The sequence below is a fragment of the Neovison vison genome, chromosome 8 (genome assembly GCF_020171115.1).
Source record: "Neovison vison isolate M4711 chromosome 8, ASM_NN_V1, whole genome shotgun sequence".
Taxonomy (NCBI): Eukaryota; Metazoa; Chordata; class Mammalia; order Carnivora; family Mustelidae; genus Neogale; species Neogale vison.
Genome location: NC_058098.1, coordinates 86,827,497 through 86,849,608, shown reverse-complemented (window position 1 = coordinate 86,849,608; position 22,112 = coordinate 86,827,497). Strand labels below are relative to the sequence as shown.

At 45.3% G+C, this 22,112-nt stretch overlaps 1 protein-coding gene and 1 long non-coding RNA gene across 2 annotated transcripts in view; one reads left to right on the top strand and one right to left on the bottom strand.

Moving 5' to 3' along the window:
• The window catches only part of SLC1A4 (solute carrier family 1 member 4), a 27,548-nt gene extending 13,680 nt beyond the window's left edge, over window positions 1-13,868 (bottom strand). Inside the window, exons 1-2 of the mRNA XM_044264098.1 lie at window positions 13,064-13,868; window positions 2,890-2,932 (exon numbers count right to left, since the gene is read on the bottom strand). Coding sequence (XP_044120033.1) covers window positions 2,890-2,932; window positions 13,064-13,590 — 570 coding nt within the window. The 5' untranslated portion in view covers window positions 13,591-13,868. The remainder of the gene's footprint in view (window positions 1-2,889; window positions 2,933-13,063) is intronic.
• Window positions 13,264-22,112, top strand: LOC122916538. Its single transcript, XR_006386217.1, has 4 exons — window positions 13,264-13,368; window positions 17,181-17,283; window positions 21,129-21,261; window positions 21,785-22,112. It is a non-coding gene; the product is annotated as an uncharacterized LOC122916538 (long non-coding RNA).

The window sequence follows — 22,112 nt, the reverse complement described above, 5'->3', positions numbered from 1 at the left end:
CTCTAAGAACTACACAAAAGTTACTTAAGACCAAGGCAGCATACACCCCAAGAGGCCTCTGAGTTATCTAGGGACTCACACCATTAGGGACAATGGTTTGGAGGAGAAGGTCTGCACAATTTCATGCTGATAGTTTGATATTTCTAACAGCTGACATGTTACACTATTTGACTTTTGGTATTAATTTCATAATGTTCCACTCTGTTCCAGAACTTATTTGAGCCTGAATGCTTTTCAGCACCTACTTTTTTTTTTTTTTTTAAGATATATCTATTTGAGAGAGAGAGAGCAAGAGTATGAGCTAGGGTAGGGGTAGGGGCCAAGGGAGAGGGAGAAGCAGACTCCCCTCTGAACAGGGAGCCTAATGCAGGGCAATCCCAGGACCCCATTATCATGACCTAAGTCAAACACAGACACTTAACCTACTGAGCCATCCAGGTTCCCCTCAGCATCTACTTCTGATCTTTCTAATCTGCTTGGTTCCCACTCTCCAAAGCAAAGGATATGAGACAAGATGGTGTTTTCTGGTTAAGTCTTGTGGAAGACTCACTTATCAGAAGTGAAATGACTTTCCAAACTTGGGTCCTACAATCGACCTCACATACTTTTTTTTTTTTTTAAAGATTTTTATTTGTTTATTTGACAGGTCAGAAGTAGTCAGAGAGGCAGGCAGAGAGAGAGAGAGAGAGGAGGAGGCAGGCTCCCCGCTGAGCAGAGAGCCCGATGCGGGGCTCGATCCCAGGACCCTGAGACCATGACCTGAGCCGAAGGCAGAGGCTTTAACCCACTGAGCCACCCAGGCGCCCCCTCACATACTTTTGCACAAGGCACTCAGGGGTCTACCTATGGCAGAATACACAACTGAATGGAGTCTCTTAGAAAGTGCCTTTCCTGACCTGTTCTAAGGACACCTGGTTCCGGACTGTTAAGAGGAGCCCATTACAGGGTACTGCTTTGGCCTGCCTTTGATGCGGTCTGATCTCTCTCACCTTTGATTTATCAGGCTTTCAGACAAGCAGAGGTGTTCAGCTGTCCTGTGATTACCAGTGACGGGAAACAAAACCCACCCCACGCCTTCTGTGACAGGCACTGAAAACCTCATAAACCTTTTATTTTTTTTTCCTACCTTACATTATATATATAAGCCACAACTGTGCTTATATGCAGATTTTTTAAAAATTATTTATTTATTTATTTATTTGAGAGAGAGAGTGAGCACAAGCGGTGGGGAGGGGGCAGAGGGAGAGAGAGAAGCAAACTCTCTGCTGTGCAGGGAGCCTGATGCTGGGCTCTATCCCAGGTCTCCAGGATCATGACATGAGCAGAAGGCAGCCGCTCAACCAACTGAGCCTCCCACACACCCAGCAGAATTTTTTTTTTTTTCAAGAGAGAGATTGAGGGAGAGGCTGTAAATAGAAACAGGAGAGTCTGCTTGGAAAAGGCAATGAGATTAGTCCACCTAATCTAGACCTTTATACTCCTTCTGCTTATAAAGCATGGCTAGGGCACGTTACTCGCAGTCTTACCAAAATTAGGTAAAACTAGAAACAACTTGAATGTCTATCAATAAGGGACAGACAGAATAAAATTATGATATGCTCACACAGTGGAATAGGGCCATTAACATTATGCAGAAGGGTATTTACCAACATGAAAAAATGTTTATAATATGCTGCCTTAAAAAAGAGGTTAAAAACAATGTGTAGTGGGACGCTTGGGTGGCGCAGTTGGTTGGACGACTGCCTCCGGCTCAGGGCGTGATCCTGGAGTCCCGGGATCGAGTCCCACATCAGGCTCCCAGCTCCATGGGGAGTCTGCTTCGCTCTCTGACCTTCTCCTCGCTCATTCTCTCTCTCACTGTCTCTCTCTCTCAAATAAATAAAATAAAATCTTTAAAAAAAAAAAAAAAAACAATGTGTAGTATGTGTACATATCAACAGATAAGTAATACAGTTGTTTTTATTTCTAACATGTGTGTGTGTGCACATGTAGAGAAAAAAATGTATCTGAAGGATGTGTACCAAAATGTTAATGGGTATCTCTAGGCTGTGATTATGAGTGATTTTTAATTTTTTCCATGTTTTTGCACTTTATTTTTTATTTATTAATTTTTTAAAAGATTATTTATTTATTTCTTTGACAGACAGAGATCACAAGTAGGCAGAGGCAGGCAGAGAGGAAGGGAAGCAGGCTCCCTGCTGAGCAAAGAGTCTGACTTGGGGCTCGATCCCAGGATCCTGGGATCATGACCTGAGCCAAAGGCAGAGGCTTTAACCCACTGAGCCACCCAAGCACCCCTATTTTTTATTTTTTACATATGCATATATTACCTCTATAATCAGAAAAAAGATAAAAGTATATTTTTCAAACATTATAAAATATTTAAGAGACCCCAAAATGTGATTTAAGAGTATTTCTCAGGTGATATGAAAGATGGTGGAACCACTGGGATATTTTAGAAAACCTTCTTGTTTGTTTTTGTTGTTGTTGCTATTTCACTTTGCTTTTTACTCCAGGATCCACGCTATAAAAATTTAGGCCCAGGTTATCAAGTTTTTTTGTTTTGTTTTGTTTTTAAAGATTTTATTTATTTATTTGACAGACAGAGACTACAAGTAGGCTTGGGATCTGCTCTCTAGGCAGAGAGAGAGGAGGAAGCAGACTCTCCGAGGAGCTGAGAGCCCGATGCGGGACTCGATCCCAGGACCCTGAGATCATGACCTGAGCCAAAGGCAGAGACCTTAACCCACTGAGCCACCCAAGCACCCCAGGTTACCAAGTTTTGTTAACAATACTACCCCTCTCTGACCCACCTTAAATAACCCCATAGTATCATTTATACACCATCCCTGTAAGTTTCCTATTTTTTTGCAAAGCATCAAGCCTTACCGTACGGAAAGCGGCAACCACAAGGTTTGAGGGAAACAGGTTTCTGTTAGAAAAAAAAGCACTTTGTCAGTGTTCTTAAAAATTCAGTGTTCAAAGTGTCCACTTTCAGATACCCATTCCTGACAGCCAAACACACAGTGTTTCCTCTCCCTCTCCCTCCAGCAGTTACTGTGGTCTCCGCTTGATCCAAGAACCCAGTCATGCCTTGGCTGCTGGGTCACAATACTCAAGAGTGCACCAATTTTTACCCTTATCTCCACTGTGGTTCTCTAGGAAAACTGCATCACTTTCCTATCCCCTAGAAGTTAAGCCCCACTGCAGTGGTTTTCAACGGGAGAGGTACTGCCCACTGGTGGAATCCAAGGGAGTGCTTTCATTGTTGAAATAATTGGGGGGCATTCCTGCCATTGGGGGAGAGTTATAGGGGGTGGTGCCAGGTCCCAGCCACTCATTCTACTGAGTGTGGCCTTCACACATCCCAAATGTCCCATATGACATACTTGTAGATGAAAACCTTATTTATAAAGACCTCAGCCTAAACTCATTTCAAAATGAGGTTTTGTTTGTTTTTTTGGTACAATTTGAACACACACCGAATTTTCTAGGAATGTAATTACTGTGTAAAACATAGAACAAGTTTTTACTTTGTATTATTCAGAATGTTTCTAAAAATTGCTCATCCTCCTAGAAAATCACATCACCAATGGCTAACTGTAGGATCTGGGTACCTTAATTAATTACACACACCAGTATCAAGCAACAGCCTGCATTTACAGCTGTCTCATTAATGGTGACTGTAAATTCAGAAGTAAGCGCCTAACCACTTCATTTTAGGATCTCTACATATGGAAACACATTATTTTTATAAGTTAACTCTCTTTTTATCTTTCTGTCGAGTCACATTGATGCTCTGAAATTGAAATGCACTGAAATTCTATTTATGGATTTCATTTCAGGATGAAGGATTTTATAAAATATTTGTTGTAAAAGGCAGGCAATAGGACGAGTCAACTTAAGCTAGATTTTGAAGCCAAAATCTTTTCATGTGAACAGTTTGCTGAGGACCTCCTTTGCAGGCTCTATGCAGGATGCCGGTCTTGATATATAACAAAATCCCAGTGACGACCCATTTGTAAAACACTGAATCATTTACAATTTGTGCCAAACATACCCATTAATACTTATTTCTGTGGCTGAGTTGTTTACCTAGCACTGAAATCTCCAGGCAACCATTTGCAGTGTCTTTGGTTTCAGAGGTAGGCAGGTCTGACTGCAACCCAGGTTGGCAAGCAATCTAAAATGACTCCTGGTAGTCACACTTTGTACAATACCCTCCCCTTGAGAGTGGGTGGGCCCTATGACTTTCATCTAGCCAACAGAATACAGCATGCGGATGGGATGTCATTTCATGATCAGGTTACATAAAATTGGGGTTTATTTCTTGCTGTTAGACTTTCTTTATTGCAACTCAATCTTTTTTTTTTTTTTTTTAAGATTTTGTTATTTGTTTATTTGACAGACAGAAATCACAAGTAGGCAGAGAGGCAGGCAGGGGGGTGCGGGGAAGCAGGCTCCCTGTCCAGCAGAGAGCCCGATGTGGGGCTCGATCCCAGGACCCTGGGATCATGACCTGAGTGGAAGGCAGAGGCTTTAACCCACTGAGCCACCCAGGCACCAGCAACTCATTCTTTATTAAAACTCATTGACCGGGGCGCCTGGGTGGCTCAGGGGTTAAGTCTCTGCCTTTGGCTCAGGTCATGATCTCAGGGTCCTGGGATCGAGCCCCGCATCAGGCCCTCTGCTCATTGGGGAGCCTCCTTCTCCCCCTTCTCTCTCTCTCTGCCTGCTTCTCTGCCTATTTGTGATCTCTATCTCTGCCAAATAAATAAAATCTTCAAAAAAAAAAAAAAACTCATTGACCTGTACATCTAAAATGGGTGCATTTTACTATATTTAAATCGTATCTCATATCTGCTTAAAAGGCTAAAAAGTGAGATACAGTGCTAACTGCAAAGAGTTTACAACCAAAAAAACACAAACTTTCAAAGGGATGACTGCACTTTCTATAGCTCAGCTCTCAGATATTAGTCCCTGGGAAGGCACCACCTGGGGGCCATGAGATGTAGCAACCATAAAATCATCCTCCTTTCCCCTGGTCCCTCTGGTTGTCACAGAGCAGGCGCAGTCCCTCCTGCCCATACTAAGGGCAAGGAGCTGAGGCTATAGAGTAAAGCAAAAACAGTTCTCCGCACTCTTCACAAATTACGTCCTTGGTGTTGTATCTAAAAAGTCATTACCGTACTGAAGGTCATTTAGGTTTTCTATGTTTTCTTCCAGGAGTTTTAGAGTATTGCGTTCTACATACACGTACATCTGTGACCCATTTTGAGTCAATTTTTGTGAAAGGTGTAAGGTCTGTGTCTGGGGGTCAGATTCCAGCTGTTCCAGCCCAATTGGTTGAAAAGATTATCTTTGTGCCATTGTATTGCCTCTACTTTTTTGTTAAAGATCAGCTAACTGTATTTACACAGGCTCTCTGTTCCGTTCCATTGATCTATTTGACTGTTCGTTCCCCAACACCACACTGTCTTGATTACTGGTTTTTTTTTTTTAAAGATTTTATTTATTTATTTGACAGAGAGAAATCACAAGTAGATGGAGAGGCAGGCAGAGAGAGAGAGGGAAGCAGGCCTCCCGCTGAGCAGAGAGCCCAACGCGGGCCTCGATCCCAGGACCCCGAGATCATGACCCGAGCCAAAGGCAGCGGCCCAACCCACTGAGCCACCCAGGCGATTACTGTTGTTTTATGTTAAGTCTTATATAGTCGGGTAGTGTCAGCCCTCCAGTTGATCTCCTCTCTGCAAGCTTCTTACCCCTCTTTCCTTTGGCTCTTAAACACAGATACTGCTATGAAGGAACTCTAGCTTCCTTACTCCCGAGCTCTCCTGCATTCAGGGATCAGCTGCTTGTCATGCGGGTAGGTTTGCCCCTCACAGCTCTGTGTTTAGGCTCACATTCACGGAATAACTCTGTGTGCTTTCAAAATAAGAAACATTTGAGCTGGAGGAGATTTTAGAGGTGGTCAAGATCGACACCCTCATTTAACACATGGGGACACCAAGAACCCGGAGACATTAAGCTGGCTTACATCTCCCATTCATGCTCCATAACTAGACTAACATCATCCAATATGGTAGCCATTGGTTGTTGGACACTTGAAATATGGCTGGTGCTGGGGAGGATCTGAATTATTTTATTTTATTTACATGTAAACGAGTTAAATGCAAGCACTTGTGGCTGTGTCTATCCTACTGGACAGTGCAGATCTAGAGTTTTGAGATCCAGAGTCTGGGAGTAAGAAGGACCAAATGGTCTTTCCATGCTTCACATTTACACAGTACCCGATTTCACTGGGTGTTAGAGGGCTTCAAATTGCTGAGCTCTTCAACTTACTCAAATTCTCAAATATTTCTTTTTTCTTACTGGATCCCTAGAAATTTTCCTAAATTACATAATACCAGATCTACACTGGACCAGTTTCTCTAACATTAGTAGGCTGTGAAAGCAATTTACTAGTTAAAGCCATTATTTTATAAAATATGTAATACATTAGACAGAATTGAAAAAACCTGCATGTATCACATTTAAAATGCTGTTTTGGCACTTGTTTCACGTTGCATATGGGGGTAGGTTAGGGAGGGGGTAGATGCGTACTGAAGCCATAAATTTAAAGTACATTTCTTAGAGTAGGTCTAAGTCAAAAACATCTGCAAAAATATCAAGTCCACACTAAATCCAGAGTCCACATCAGATTAAATTAGGAAAGAATGAATGGACAAGCCTTCCCAGTGCTAGAAGAACCTTTGGGTACATTACTTAAACCGAGAACCTGGTAGGAGAGGAGGCTGAACTCCTGTTAGTGGTGGTGAATGTGCACGCAGCTCACACAATGAAAAACTTCAAAAATGTTCCTTCTTTATACATCTGGTACTGTTTGCTCTTCTGATCCTATTTGTCAAGGGTGGTATGCATTTCCCTGTCCTATAGGAGAAGAATGGAAAACAATTTACTGTTGCTTAGGTATATTTTTTTGTTCCAGAAATATTTCCTTTTATTTAAGTTCAAAAATTCTTTACTGAATTTATGAAAATTTCAAAGACTGTTCAGAACAGGATATAGCATGGTATGTACACCTGCTAAACATTTATTATCCTTAGTGTTTATTGTTACAGAGTCGGTTAACAGGGACATGCCCCTTCAGATCTTGGTACCCCCCACAAGGCTGGGAGCAGAGGAAGGGCGGGGGGGGGGTAGTGGGCTCACACTCTGGTGACAGTGGGGGGCAGAAGAGTGATCTATCCTCTTTTTTTTTTTTTTTTAAAGATTTTATTTATTTATTTGACAGAGAGAAATCACAAGTAGGCAGAGAGGCAGGCAGAGAGAGAGGGGGAAGCAGGCTCCCTGCTGAGCAGAGAGCCCGACAGGGGACTCGATTCCAGGACTCTGAGATCATGACCTGAGCTGAAGGCAGCGGCTCAACCCACTGAGCACCCAGGCGAGGCCCAACTCCAGTTTTAGATTCCAGCTGGAAAGGTTAATGCCAGGCCCCTGGCGTGGGGGACTTTTCGGGAAGTAAGATTGAAAACAGTTTTAATTCTTTTAACAAGTGGCCTGGGGCTATCCCTGAGGGGCAGGAACACTTGACAGTATCAGCAAGACACTCTAATATTAATTCACTTAATCTTTGTAACAAATGCAGGTAGTAGATACTATTATTAGTCCCATTTTACAGATAAGAAAATTGAGGAAAAAAGAGGCTTAAAGACTTGTCCACAAGTGATAGAGCTGGATTCAAAATCAGGTAATTGATCCCAGTGTCTGCTTTAAATCACACACACACACACACCCCACGCCCGCATGCCCCCTCACTGGGTGTATGCTCTTTTCGGTCTCAGAACTATTCAGGTAGTCTCCTGGGTGGTGGAAGGGAAGGTGTCAAGGTAAAACCTTTTATTATTTTTTTTTAAATAACACACTGCCACTTTTTCCCTTTGGTGACTAATTAGGCTGAGAAACCTCCATTAATTTGGATCCGTGTTAGATTTGCTAAGAATCTTCCTCTTGCCTATAGAAGAGAGACATGGGCATAGGCCAAACAGCCTCTCATGGCCAACAGTTAAAAGAAATTATTCACTGGGTCGCCTGGGTGGCTCAGTGGGTTAAAGCCTCTGCCTTGGGCTAGGTCATGATCCCAGGGTCCTGGGATCGAGCCCCGCATCAGGCTCTCTGCTCAGCGGGAAGCCTGCTTCCTCCTCTCTCTCTGCCTGCCTCTTTGCCTACTTGTGATCTCTGTCTGTCAAATAAATAAAAAAAAAAAACCTTAAAAAAAAAAAAAGAAATTATTCACTATTCACTCTCTTGACTGCAACCTAGGGGCTAAGATTAGAGCTCAGTCTCTGATAGGTTTCTTTGAAGCTATTAAAAAATGTGTTCTTTGCAAGTTGAGAGGCATCATATTCACACCAGTCCTTGACCAGGAAAGTCAGTCCCTCACGCCTCCCTCTGTGAAGGGAAAGGCTCAGAGCACTGTTCAGTGTTGAAAAAATGAGCACAAGGATTAAACAATAAAGCCTAGAAAACTGGGCAACGGGCAAAATCTCACTTGTGTCTACCGGGCACAAGGCTGTGCCCTGCTACACTTTTGCAAAAGACAGTGGCCTCTGGGAGGGAGACAAACCGTAAGAGTCTCTTAATTTCAATAAATAAACTGAGGGTTGCTGGGGGTTGAGGGGGAGGGATAGGGTGGCTGGATTATGGACTTTGGGGAGGGTATGTGCTATGGTTAGTGCTGTGAATTGTGTAACACTGATGAATCACAGACCTGTGCCCAAGAAGCAAATAATACATTATATGTTAAAAAAAAAAAAAAAAAAAGACAGTGGCCTTGGGCCATTCTTCCGGATGCCAGTGCAGACAGAGCTCTGGGCCCAGGAGCTGTCCCTACCTGCCACCTTTGCAGATAAGCCTCTGGTTTTCCAACTGAAAACTACAAATTTTAATACCCAAGGGAATGTTAGAAGCCAGTTCTTTTCACTTATAGCTGAAGAAAATTGAGGTCGACTGGTCAACTTCAGAGACCACAAATATGTAATACAGTGGCTGGGGTGGGGGGTGGTTGGGGGATGGTGGGGGGGAATGCAGAAACTGCAATGTCAGAGAGGATACATGAGGATTTCTGCTCCCTTTTAGAATGGAAGGCTCCTCTAGGTTCAGTTTTGACTTTTGTACCAAATTTCCCACGTGTTGATTTTTTTTTTTAAAGATTTTTATTTATTTATTTGACAGAGAGAGATCACAAGCAGGCCGAGAGAGAGGAAGGGAAGCAGGCTCCCCACTGAGCAGAGAGCTGGATGCGGGGCTCAATCCCAGGATCCCAGGATCAAGACCTGAGCCAAAGGCAGAGGCTTAACCCACTGAGCCATCCAGGCGCCCCTCTTTTTTTTTTTTTTTTAAGATTTTTATTTATTTATTTGAGAGAGAACATAGAGGGAGAGTGAGAAGGAGAAAAGCAGACTCCCTGCTGAGCAGAGAGGAGAGCCTGATGCAGGGCGCAGGGCTTGATCCCAGGACCCTGAGATCATGACCTGAGCTGAAGGCAGATGCTTAACCTACTGAGTCCCCCAGGTGTCCCCCAACTTTTTCCCCCCAGTGTTGATTCTCTTAGTTCAAAACATAGTAACTGTTCACTTCTTTTTCTCCAAGCTCCATGTAGTTCCCAAAATACCTAAAAACATAAGCTTCAAGTCATCCTGAGCACCCCCAAACATTCCCTCCCCACAACATTCATTCTCTTTTCTTTCAGACTATGAAAAGAGGGCCATCCCCATAAGTTCATGTGAAACAAAGACAACTTCCCGATAGCTCTGTAATACCACTCCACGTATAACCAGAGCAAGCATAGTGGGCCAGCCCTGGTCTAACAGCTTTACAAATGTTAACTCAGGTAACCCTCAGAGGAAACTTCCAAGGTAGATACTTTGAGGATGCTGGTTACAGAGATGAGGAAGCTAAGACACAGGGGTTAAGGACATGCTCTAGGAATCACAATCAGTAAGCCTTGTTAGGGACCAAGAAGTTCCATAATGAGTTCCTCATAACCTGTTTCCCGGTCTCTTTGGTGCTGCATCTGTTTCATTTTGGATGAACAGTCACAGCTTGAGCACTTGGGTCCCACCCAGTTCTGAGAGTCCTTTGCTGTTCTGGGTCCCCAGGCATAAAGCTCTGGGCTGCTCAGGAGGAGACTGGGACTTTCCCACCTGCCAGTTGCTCTCCATCACCCCTTCTCAGTTCTCAAAAGGCCTGCTTCTAGCACCTGTGCCTCACAGACACTCTGTGGCCTTTGTTATTTCTAACCCATTGTGTGTTGGGAAATCAAACTACTCAGCAATGGCATTCTGAAAATTGTCTAAAAGTTATAAAGAATGTCTATGAGCTTCATTCCTTTCTGACTTGTAGTTCCATCTTGAGAAAAATTAGAAATCATAGCAGAGAGACTCTGAGGAGCATCCCCACCAGCAAGGCCTGGTCATCAGAGCCTTTCTGATGAGAAGTCAGAGACTTCTCCCACTCCTTCTGCCTGTTTGAGTTCTGGGCAGTTACCCAGTGATGGCCTGCAGGATAACGGAGGTGGTTGCCAGCCGGCTCACTTCATTCAGTGGCCACAGGCAGAAAGGACTACGCCCTGCCTTTGCCAAGTAACATGCCCAGAGTCCCACAAAATCAGCATCTGCGGGGTTTCTTTGGAGGAAGCAAATTTAAAACTGACTCAGGGACCCAGGAAGCACTGAGGTTATGGCTCAAAACTCAGTTCCCTCTCACCAGCTGCTTAAGGTGAAGGCCAATCAGAGCAGCAGTACACAGGCCTTCCTTCACTGCCGGGGCTCAGGTCCTCTGTTTAGAGCAAGTGGGCATCTGCCCTGACCCAAATCACATTCTTACCTGATGCCCTTTTGGCCCAGAGCAAACATTTCTCAGATGTTTGGACTAAATCAGCACCATGACACCATTACTATAGCAAACTGACTTGGGGGAGGGAAGAGTGGGAGAAACAGAGCCCTGAATGCTGGGGCACAAGACCCATATTTTCGCCAATTCCTCTTTTGATAAACCACTCTGTGACCCTGAGCAAATCACTTAATCTCTCTGTTTCCTCAGTTGTAAAATAGGATCATACCACCTGCCCTACCTTTACCCGTGAGCTGCTGGAGGCTGGTTGTAAGAAGTCTTATGAAAGGCTGCCTATTCCCAATAAGCCACAACAAAGGTTCTCTTAGTCCTTTCCAGCACCTGCAGCTCAAGTCACTGAAAAGTCTGCACCCAGACAGACCACTAAGCCATGATGCTGGGTTACCATTCACTTCTTCTTCTTCTTTTTTTGTTTTAAAGACCCCATCCATTTATTTGACAGAGACGGTGAGCACAAGCAGGGAGAGTGGGAAAGGGAGAAGCAGGCTCTCCACTGAGCAGGGACCCCGATGCGGACCGATCCCAGGACTCTGAGATCATGACTAGAGCCAAAAGCAGATGCTTAACCTACGGAGCCAACTTACCATACACTTCAGAAGCAATAGATGTAGGGCTTGGTTCTAAACCTAGAAAACCACAATCAGGAACTAAGATGTCCTTCCTGAGACAGGTGGTAATAAAATAACCCCTCACCCTAACTTGCCCCCTTTGGGGGCTACTGTCCCTCTTTTGGAGATAAAAGAATGCTACTGAGCTTCTCTCTGGGGTACCACCAGCAGGTCAGAGCTGGGCATCCATACTTCCTTTCCAGGGCCACTGACCCCTGCAAAAAAGAATCTTTTAACCCCATAACCACCTTTCCTCCTGGAGAAAGCTGACTAATAGGTGAATGTAATAAGCCAAAGGCTTTCTCAACCTTAGTAGACTTTGTTTTCAGCACCCACCTAAAAGCCCCCCAAACTATAAGGGTTTCGAAAGACTCCAAATATCAAGCTACTAGATACCAAAGACTGTGATCATATAAAAGTCCTAATAGGCCACCTCCATCTGCCTTTTTGGTAAGAACTTTTTGATCCCCCTCAATGGAAGGGGTGTGTGTGTGTGTGTGTTTAATACAAAAGCCTTGGACTTTTTATTGTTGTTGTTGTAGTTTCAAATGAACACACTCTCAAGTGGCAGACAGTGATCACATTTTCCAGAGGGAGAAAAGGAAATAGCAGGAAGCCAAGTAACTTTGCCCAGGGTTTGCTGTTTTTCACAGCCTTAGCCATGAGGAACTCTGCCTCAGTGACTCCAGACAAAACATACCTCCAAGGCTCCGAATCCAGAATTTTCGGAAACCTGGAGAAGGAGCCAACTGAGCTCCTCACTCAGCTGAACTTGGCCAGGACGGTAAATTCCTCCAGTCTGCAATTTTCCCATCTGTGAACTCTGGGCTAACGGAGAAACCGAGAAAGGCTGAGGCTTCGGAAAATCCAGAAACAACACTGCATCTCACGGGATAAAATGCAACTTCTAGGAGTCACAAAAAGCAAGCAAACTCCTTCCCCTCTAGAACTCACCCTTCCAGAAATAAAGCTCCTTGAAACTCACAGTATTCTACAATGGTCCTGACTATGGGGTGGCCAGCAACCTGTCCCAAGCCCTGAGAGAGCCATGTTTCTGGGCAGTGGGCCTCATACCACTAACCCCAGCCTCCTTATCCTTGGGTCCACTGACAAATCTTCAAAAATTGCCACCTTCCTCTCAGCCAAAGGGCTGAAACAGGGAAGGCCAGAGATTACAGCTGAGATTACAGTTTAGATTACAGGCAAAATCTAACTAATGCTCCCAGAAGCTTTCAGGCATCGTGGGGAAAAAACAGGGTGAAGCTATTGGGGTGTGGTTGGGACGTTTTTACTGGTAAGGGCAGCCACATGGTATAAGGAGCACAGCATAGGTGAGACACTGTCGTTTCCCTAACACACACTCCACCTAACGGTAGGCTGGTTCATCACCCGCAGCAGATTAAGAATGAACTCTTAGCAATTTATGACGGTGGTGTGTGCGTCTGTGTGTGTGTGTGTGCGCGTGCGTGCCCGCGCGCACTGGAGTGCATTAGAGAGCTCACTGTGCACTTGGCGAGGTGGGGGGTGGGGGGTGGCGTTACCTGGCCAGGTCGAGGAAAGAGTCCACTGTCTCTTTGGGGACCGGAGGGGACCCCGACTCCTCCAGCCCCAGGTCGCTGGACTGGAGGGTCTGTGCGCCAGAGCCAGGCTTGATGATGAACGCCAAAGCGACGGCGAGCGCCGAGGCACCAAGCGTGGTGAGGCCGAAGTAGGCGATGGCGATGCCGCCCAGGCGCCCGAGAGAGCTGGCGTCGAGGGAGGCGGCGCCCGACACCAGGCTGCAGACAACCAGCGGCAGGATGATCATGCGCAGCATGCGGAGCAGCATCTCGCCGGGGAAGGACAGGTAGGCGACTTGCGTGCGGGTGAGGCCAAGCCCGCGCAGCGCTGCGCCCAGTCCGGCGCCCGCCACCACTCCCGACACCGTGAGCAGCACCAGCGCGTGCCGCTGTAGGAAGCCCGCGCAGCGCCGCGCGCGTCCCGCCGCGGATCCCTGCGCGCCAGGCCCTGCTGCAGGCCCCGCCTGGGAGCCGTCCAGGTAACCGTTGGTTTCGCTACTCTTCTCCATGGCGCTGCCCGCGGCCCCAAGCTGAAGGAGGCGGGGGACTGGGCTCTAGGATAAGCTGGGAATCTCAATGAACGGATCTGGCAGAGCGTCCGCCGGCTGTACCTCGCGGGTTAAGCTGGCCCGCGGGGAGCTCCCGGCGCGGGTGCAGAAGCAGGTGGGGAAAGGGCCAGGAGAGGCGAAGGAGAGAGAGCAGGCTGGAGCCCCGGCCTGAGTGGTTCGCGCCGCGCCCAACCTTCCCACAGCAGCCGCGAGCTGGAGATGATGCAACGCGGGAGCCGCGAGAGAGGACGCAGATGGGAAGAGGGGAGGGAGCCGGGAGCAGCCCAAGCCTGCCCCCTTCACACCCGCCGCCCCGCCCCCCGCGGCTTCGGCCAATCAGCGCCGGGAACCGCCGCCGCGCGCCCCTAGCCAAGGCTGCGGGCGCGGGGGGAGGGGCGGCAGGGTTGGGGGCGCTGCGGGGGCCGCTGGGGGGCCGACCAATCCAGGCGCCCGTAGCCACCTCCCTGTCCAGCTAACTGGGGCGGGCTCCGGGTGACCGCGGCTGGGCACGGCCTGAGGGACGGCCCGGGCTCGTTGGCACCTGCCAGGGCCTCTCGGGCTGGCCAGGATCTGAGCCCTCGGAGTCAGAAGGCCCGAGAGAATGTGGAACCCAGCTAGGTTGTTGGTCCTGAGGATTGGGGGAGGGGAAGGATTCCCTCCTGGGTGGGTGTCTCCGCCCCCGCGGTCTGTCCGAGAACGCACCGGTCTCTCTTGCAAAAGGGCCGCGTGCGGCTAGGCCCCCACCCCGGACGGTCCTCCGGTCGTGTCCTCCTCCAGCCTAAAACCCCTCCTCCAGGAGTCCTGTACGAGAAAGCACGCCGGGGTGCCCAGCGCGGGCCTGGCCCTGAGACGGAAGATAGGTGATGGATGGATGAGTTAGAAAAACCTCATCCCACGTTCGATAAGGGCTCTGACAAAGCCTCAGCTGTAAGTGAAACGGGGTCCCCGGTGGCACCAAACCCAGCTCCCGGGCTCAACACTGCGCGCCCTCGCGCTCTCCTAGGCAGAGGGGCTTAAAGCCTCCCCATAGGCCTTTGGCCTTCGGTTGCCCCACAGCTGTGTGAGGGCTGTGTGTCTGGGCTGTATGTAGACTGAAGACGCAAAACTCCTACAGAATCAACAGCTCTCTCACCACCACATCCAGTTGCATTTCTACTGGGTAGTAGACAAGCCACAGGATTTTAACCTCTTCCATCTCCCGGCCTCCAGCCGTGGCAGGAAAACTGTACATACAGTGGTTAGCCAGCCTGCAAAGATGGTTTCTTAATGTTAACATTCGATTCATTTCCTTTTTATTTCAACTTTTATGTAGTATCTGCTCCGGTCATGGCAGATATATGAGAGATCTCTGCAGAGTCGTTTACTACCTCTGTCACATGTATTAGTTTTTTCATATTTTCTCATGCTGCGCTTGAAAGGAATTGGTCTTTTAAGGCTTCTGTGAAAAAGAAGTCTTCTGTATTACATATGGCTAAACTGAGTTAAGGAGGAAGGCAATTATTCTAGATCTCTTGCTGAAAAGGAGTCATCTTAGAACATGTCATGACAGATATTCTTGCAAATCAAAATGCCTTCCTAAGGAACTTTAAGGAGCTGTCCAAATTTTGAGATCAGGGAGGATTTCCTTGCTTGAAGCCAGCCAGCCAGCCAGCCACTGGCTGGAGTTTGCAGGGGTATTTTTTGTTTGTTTGTTTTTGATGGAGGGAGGGGAGCATGTGAACATATTTTTATGTTTTCAGAACACAGTTTATTTCTCTGTATGCACTGAAGAAAGGATTTTCTACAATACACTCTATTTTGCCAACTAGCCCCTCCCTTTGTTTTGATGATCACTTTTACCCAAAGGACTCTCAGATCATGTTCTGGAAATGAATTTTCAATTACCTGCTTTATATAGCCACCTGAATATCCTGCAGGCATACCAACACAACATGTCCAAAACCAAACTCATGGTGGCATTCCTCGAGGCTGCTCATCATTCTGGACCCCCTATTTCTGTTACTAGCATTACTGACCACCTAGTCATTACTGTATGAAGCTTCAGGTGACCTTTGGTTCTTCCTTCTCTAGTGTCTCTTCTCATCTGATCAATTGGCAAGTCCCACAGACAGTCCTTTCGCAATATTTATCATATCTATGCCTCCCATCCATTCCCACTGCTACCACCCTGGCTCAGGTCTTATTTCCTCACTTGTTACCTCAGCTGCCAAAAAGTTCTCCTAATTAGTCTTCCCATCTCCAATGCTCTCCTTGTTCCAGCCATCCTATATTTTGCCTTGCCCCCGGCCAGTCTTCCTAATGAATAATATACATGTTAGGATTAAGTTCCACTTTTCCAGTAGGAAAAGAAAAAGGAGCAATGTCTTCTCCTTTTAAGAAAATTTCCTAGAAGTTGTTCATGCTATGTGCTTTGTATTTCATTAACCAGAATTTACAACATGACTTTACCTAGCTGCAAGAGAAGTTAAGAAATGTCATCTTTATTTTGCACAGGTATATCCCCAGTTAAAAATTGGTGCTTCTGATGAGTAAGTTGTGGGAATAAAAGGGACAGTGTAGAGAATATAGTCAATGTTATTGTAATAGCATTGTATGGTGACAGATGGCAGCTACACTTGAGGGGAGCACAGCTTGACATATAGACTTGCTGAATCACTATGTTGTACACTTGAAACTAATGTGATACTGTGTGTCTACTGTACTTCAATAAATAAATTAATTTAAAAAATTTTTTTTAAAGACTGGTACTTCTGTTACTAAAGAAGCAGGAAGGGATGGATTCTAGGGCAACTCCTCCATACCACTTCTTGTTCAAAAGCTTTCAGTGGCTCCCACTAAATTAAGAATGTGCTCTTCATCCTGGCATTGAAGACCTACCAGGATCTGACATTGGCTCTCTCTGCCAGGCTTGTACCTTGTAGGCATGCTATAAACACAGGGCTGTGTGCTGCTTCTACATTTTTCTCGCCTCTGCACATAGCCCCAGTTCACTTCTCTCCCAAAGCCTTTCTGCAGCCCCCTTGCTCCCACTGTGCTGCCCACACTTTTGTGCACCCCAGAGCTGTGTTAACAGTTAACCCTCTATTGGGAGTGAGGAAAGCCCTGCCCTGCCTTAAGGAACGCCCTGCCTTGCTGGCACTTTCCCTGGACAAAGTGTGGTGCTCAGTGGGAGAGCAGTGTTGGGAGTGCCTCATGCCGTGCCTCATGTTTGAACTAGAAACCCCTCCCTTTAAGTAGGAGTTGGTGTCTGGGGGCTTCTTTTGAGGAATGGCTGCCCTGGAGCTGCTCTGCCTCCACGGGAGGCAAACCAAGAAACAGATTATCGGCTCCTAGCCTCCCCAACAGTTGCTAAAGGGTTTAACTTTCTGCTTTCTTTTTCTTTCCCTTTTTTTCCTTAATTCCTCTCCTTCTGTGCTTCCATTACATTTCTTTCGTCTTTTCATAATTTTACATGTCTCCTCCCTGTCAGTATTTAGTACAAAAAATCATTGATTCTTATATTTAGACACGTCCCCCTACAACACTTAACATGTGTTTTCTCTGGATTTTAGATGTGTAAGTACCACATTACAAAGTACCTTGCAAGTGGTGCAATCTGAGACCACTCGCCATCACCACCAACTTGAAACTCTCAATAGGCTGGAGGACTGCTCGGTAAGTATTTCCTCTCTTGTCTCTCCCACTTGGATGGGAGTGTATTTACTCACTCTTTTGATTTTGAGCTTGACCATATGATGTACTTGGCCAATGAAATAAGTGGACATAAAGCAAGCAGAGGCATCGACATGTTTTGTGGAGTTGCACTTAGACTCCTGCTGACGTGCGAGTTGGCACGTCCCAGGGAGATGCTGCCCCTTTAGCCTGGCATTAGGACAAAGGTGAGAAACATGTCTGAATCCAGCCTGCCCCTGCAAATCCAACCACCTTGCTGCCTAAAGACATCCCAGGCAGCCCACGGACCCCTAAGTAAGAGAAATAAAATCCTGTTGTTGAAACTTACTGAGTTTTGGAGTCATGTGTTATGCTGTCTCATTGTGGCAATAGCTGAGTCATAAAAATCCTCCCTTCGACATCTGTTCCAATTATGTTTTTATAGAACAAACCACTCCAAAACATAGCGGCATAAAGATACAGCCATTTTCTGATGCTCATGAATCTGTAGGCCAGAAATTCAGGTGGGAGCCTTAGCGGGGGAGGCTTCATGACTGGACGTGACTGCTCTAGCTCGACCCAAGCCACATGCCTGGCGAGCTGCTGGGATTGTCGGTGCCTTTCCACATTACGTGTGCCAAGGCTGGAATGTCTAAGATGGCTCTTCATTCCCACCACGGGTGCCTGGGCTAGTGTGGCTGGAATAGCTGGGGCTAGGAGGGCATCTCTCTCTCTCTTCTGTTTGTCTGTCTATCTCTTAGTGTGGCTAGTGTGGGCTTCCTCACAGCATGGTGATTGATCTGAGTGTAGTCAAACTTCTTAGAGTGGTTGACTTTCCTCCTTCCCTCCGTTGACCACCTTCTGGTGGTCAAGCAAGTCACTAAGACCAGCCCTGACTCAAAGGAGGAGAATTAGACTCCACCTCTAAAAAAGGGAGTAGCAAAGAATTTGCTGCCATAGTTGATCCACATAAAGCTTAAACTTGCATGCGTTCTAGTTCCACACACATACGTCAGCTGCTTCTAGAAGTGCCCTCCCTCTGAGGTCTCTTTGGACGACTCTGTTAGAAAGTTCCTTTGGGATCATTTAGTCATGTTCGTAAAGCCATGGCTGCATCACCTGTCATGAAGAAGAATTCATTTCCCTCACTAAAGCGATGCTATGGATTTTTTTTAATATAAGTCATAGATATGGTGTTTTTCCTACATTGTCAACAGTGACTGTTTATCACTCCTAATATACTTAGGTATTGGCCAATACTTGGTATTGTACACACTTGCAGGCTTCTGCTAGTCAAGAGATATTATCAGTTCTGTTTTCACATCTGATGCCAGTTCAGTTTTTTCCTCATTATTTCACTAGAATGATAATGGCATCACTAGAATCACATAGTAGGAATTATCTTCTGCCATGAATGGACTAAAAAAGGAAAATGGTATCCCACACAGGCCAATTTGGATTCCAGAATACGTCTTTACCTTTACTGAGAGATACCAGATAGTTTAACAATTATAACAACTATACTTAAAAAGTTAAACTTCGGTCTCATTCTTTCTGTGTCAGCAAAACACAGCTTTCTAGAAGATACAGTGTGATTTTTAAAAAAGATTATTTGCCTTTCACATAGATCAGATTAGTTGGCAAACAAAGCAAGTGAGGTGAAGATCCAAAATAATAAATAAGGTATTTTTCTTGTATGGTGGACAACTTCATGAACAGAGGCATTGTGGCGTCAAAGCACTGGTGACTTTGTAATTGGTGATCCTTTCTCAAGCTTCCCCTTAGTATCATCTCTAGCCACCAAAAAGAAGGAAAAGGGAAAAGGGGGCCATAAAGATGCCCCTAGAATCAAAAGGTCAGGTGCAGACTCAGATAAACACTATGAGTCAACACCAAAAGGGAATCTGGTCAGAGTGGGAGTAAAAGGCAGAATGAAACAGAAATAAGTTTGTTTCTTTGGTTTTAGAGAGTAGCTAAAGCTATGTTAGCTGACATGTGCTTTTTAGAGAGAACAGTGAACCGGAGCATCAGAAGAAATGCGTACAAGATGGGAATATAGGTTAGTCTGGTATCTGTGTTTTGTGGACAAGGGTTCTACAGGGAGGGCTATGATTCATTGACACAATCAGATTCTTACCGAGTTGCTTAATGAGCATAAATTATTCTGCAAGGTCCATTGAGTGAAATACAAAAAAAAGGGAGTATGGATTACTTGGGGGAGCTGATCAAAGTGCATATCCCTGAGCCTGGAGGATGGCCTAGGAACCTGCATTTCAACAAGCCAATCCTCCTCCCCTGCATTACCCCACCCCGCGTTTCAATCAAAAAGTATATACAAGGGCATTGAGTTAACAGAGTTTAGAATTAAAGAAAAGGTCTAGGGTTAGGTGTCCGAAGCCTATTGATTAAATCCTTCTCCCTGAGGAGGGATCTTCCTCAGCTTACAGGGTTATGTCCCCAAATTGAATATATCATAAGTTGAAAATGCATTTAATATATCTAAACTATGGCCCATCAGAGCTTAGCTTAGCCTACCTTAAGTGCACTCAGAACATTTGCATTAACCTACAACTGGGCAAAATCCTCTAACACAAAGCCTATTCTATAATAAAGCATTGAATATAAAAATAAATAAATAAAGCATTGAATATCTATTGTCATTATTGAATATTGTACTGGTGAAAAAAATTGGAATGGTTGTGTGGGTGCAGATTGGTTGTAAGTGTAGCAGTCATCAACCCTGCTGATTGTGTGGTTGACAGGGAGCCGGGGCTGCCACTGCCCAGCTTCATGAGAGAGGATCTTACTGCATATCACTAGCCTGGGAAAAATACCCAAATGTAAAATTCAAAGTACTGTTTCTACTGAATGCACATCAATTTCACATCATGGTAAAGTAAAAAATCATAAACCATACCACCCGTACAATGCTAAGAGAAGAAGTAGGTGGAATTAGAGGAGAGGGATGTTGGATAGGGTAGAAGAGAAATGGACATCAATCAGAATGGGTTATGGTTCCCCCCAAAATTTAGTTTAATTTAATTTAAGCCTGGCCCTAGAATTCTCTGAGGTCTGTTTGGGAAAGAGTGGCAGACTTGTGAAAAGATAATTAACCTTACAAGTAGAACTCAGTGGTCATCAAACTTCACTCTCATTAGAGTCATCCAGAAAGAGTTTAGAAAGAATAGATTCCAGGGCTTAAGTCCTGGAAATTTTATTTTTGTAGCTCTGAAGTAGGACTCGGTCATATATTATTTATGTTTCCAGTTAACAGATTAACCAGATGTAACAACCCAATCCAATGGAATCTGAATTAAAAGAAAAGCAAAGTCACATTTTGAGACCATTAGGAAAAGTTCATGTATGTTAAACCTAATGTTGAGTTTCTTAGATGAGACAGTAGTGTTCTGGATAATAGGACAATGTCCCCATTCTTAGGATAGTGCCGAGAAGTATTTAGGGATTGTGTCATGGTGTCTGCACGCCACTCTCGGGTGGCTTGGCAAAGGAGAAATGTTTGTACCTATACAGAGACCAATGTGATGGGGGAGGCAAGATGTTACTGGCTGTTAAAGCTAGGGGAGAAGTATATGGATGATAACTGTTTTGTTCTTGAGATTTTCTTCAGGCTAAAAAATTTTCAAAATTTAAAACATTAATTATTTTTACAAGAGAGAATAAATGATGGCAAGGGGTGGTGGTGTGGGGGGTAAGAAGGCTCCATTCTTGATTTTGTTGTATAGGAGATTTGGGTAACATTACCAGGAAGTATGAGTTACAGAAGCTTGAACAGTGAGAGAGAGGTCACTGTGGGCTACAACTGAGGTTCTCCATGCATTTTCTTATAGGATACACATGACAAATGATGCTTATATTCAGTGTCCACAACTACAGTGAACCTAGGCTTAGATGTACTTCCTGGCTACTGACCTGAACCACAACAGATTTTCCTCCTACTTAAGAAAGAATGTTGGCCTGCAAGTAAGTGATGTTATCATATGGATAGCTTTGAATTCATTCAAATTTTTTTTAAAACAATCATGCCCAAACTTCTCTATTTTTGTGTGGAAGGGTTTTGAAAATCCAACCGATCACTGTAATATACAAAGAAAATATAGATTACCTGCTATCTGTAGCTGATCTAATCTTTGTTTTGGGTAGTCACAGCACTGGGCCACTGAGGTTGGGGGGTGGCGTGGGAGGGGAAGAAAATAGTCTTAACTTGACAGTGGATGTCATGGAAGTCTGTCTCCAGTTTAAATAGCTTCATGTGGATAACTCAGAGTCTCTTGGAAAATGCTCAGCGTTCAGAATTCCTCTCTATCGAGTTACTGTTCAATGAGGTGGTTATAGAAAATTTAAGAGAGGTTAAAATTTTTTATAAGCTGAGAAAGAGCGGTGCTTCACCAATTGGGAAAAGGCACAGACATTGTGGTAGATTCTGAAAATAGCCTCATTCTTCATCTCTCCCTGTATCCTGACTTTTTGTTATGTTACTTTTCAGGGTCCTCCAACTCAGTCTGGACTCAACCATATGATTTTCTTTAGCCAATGGGTATACCTGACCCAAGGCAAGCAGAAGTTTGAAATAGGCTTACACATTAGGCTTTTCTCTTGTGCCATTGCCATCAGAACATGCCTGGGGGGAAGAGAGACACACGGAGCACAGCTGAGTCCTCAGTCATCATAGCAGAGTTCATCCTCGATCAACTACCAGCCAGACTACCCCAAACGTGGAAGTGGAATCAGCCAGTCAGCTGAGCTGTCTAGCCGCTCCCTACCACCACTCTGAGAAATATGAGCAATAAAAACCACTGTTGTGCGCCATGAAA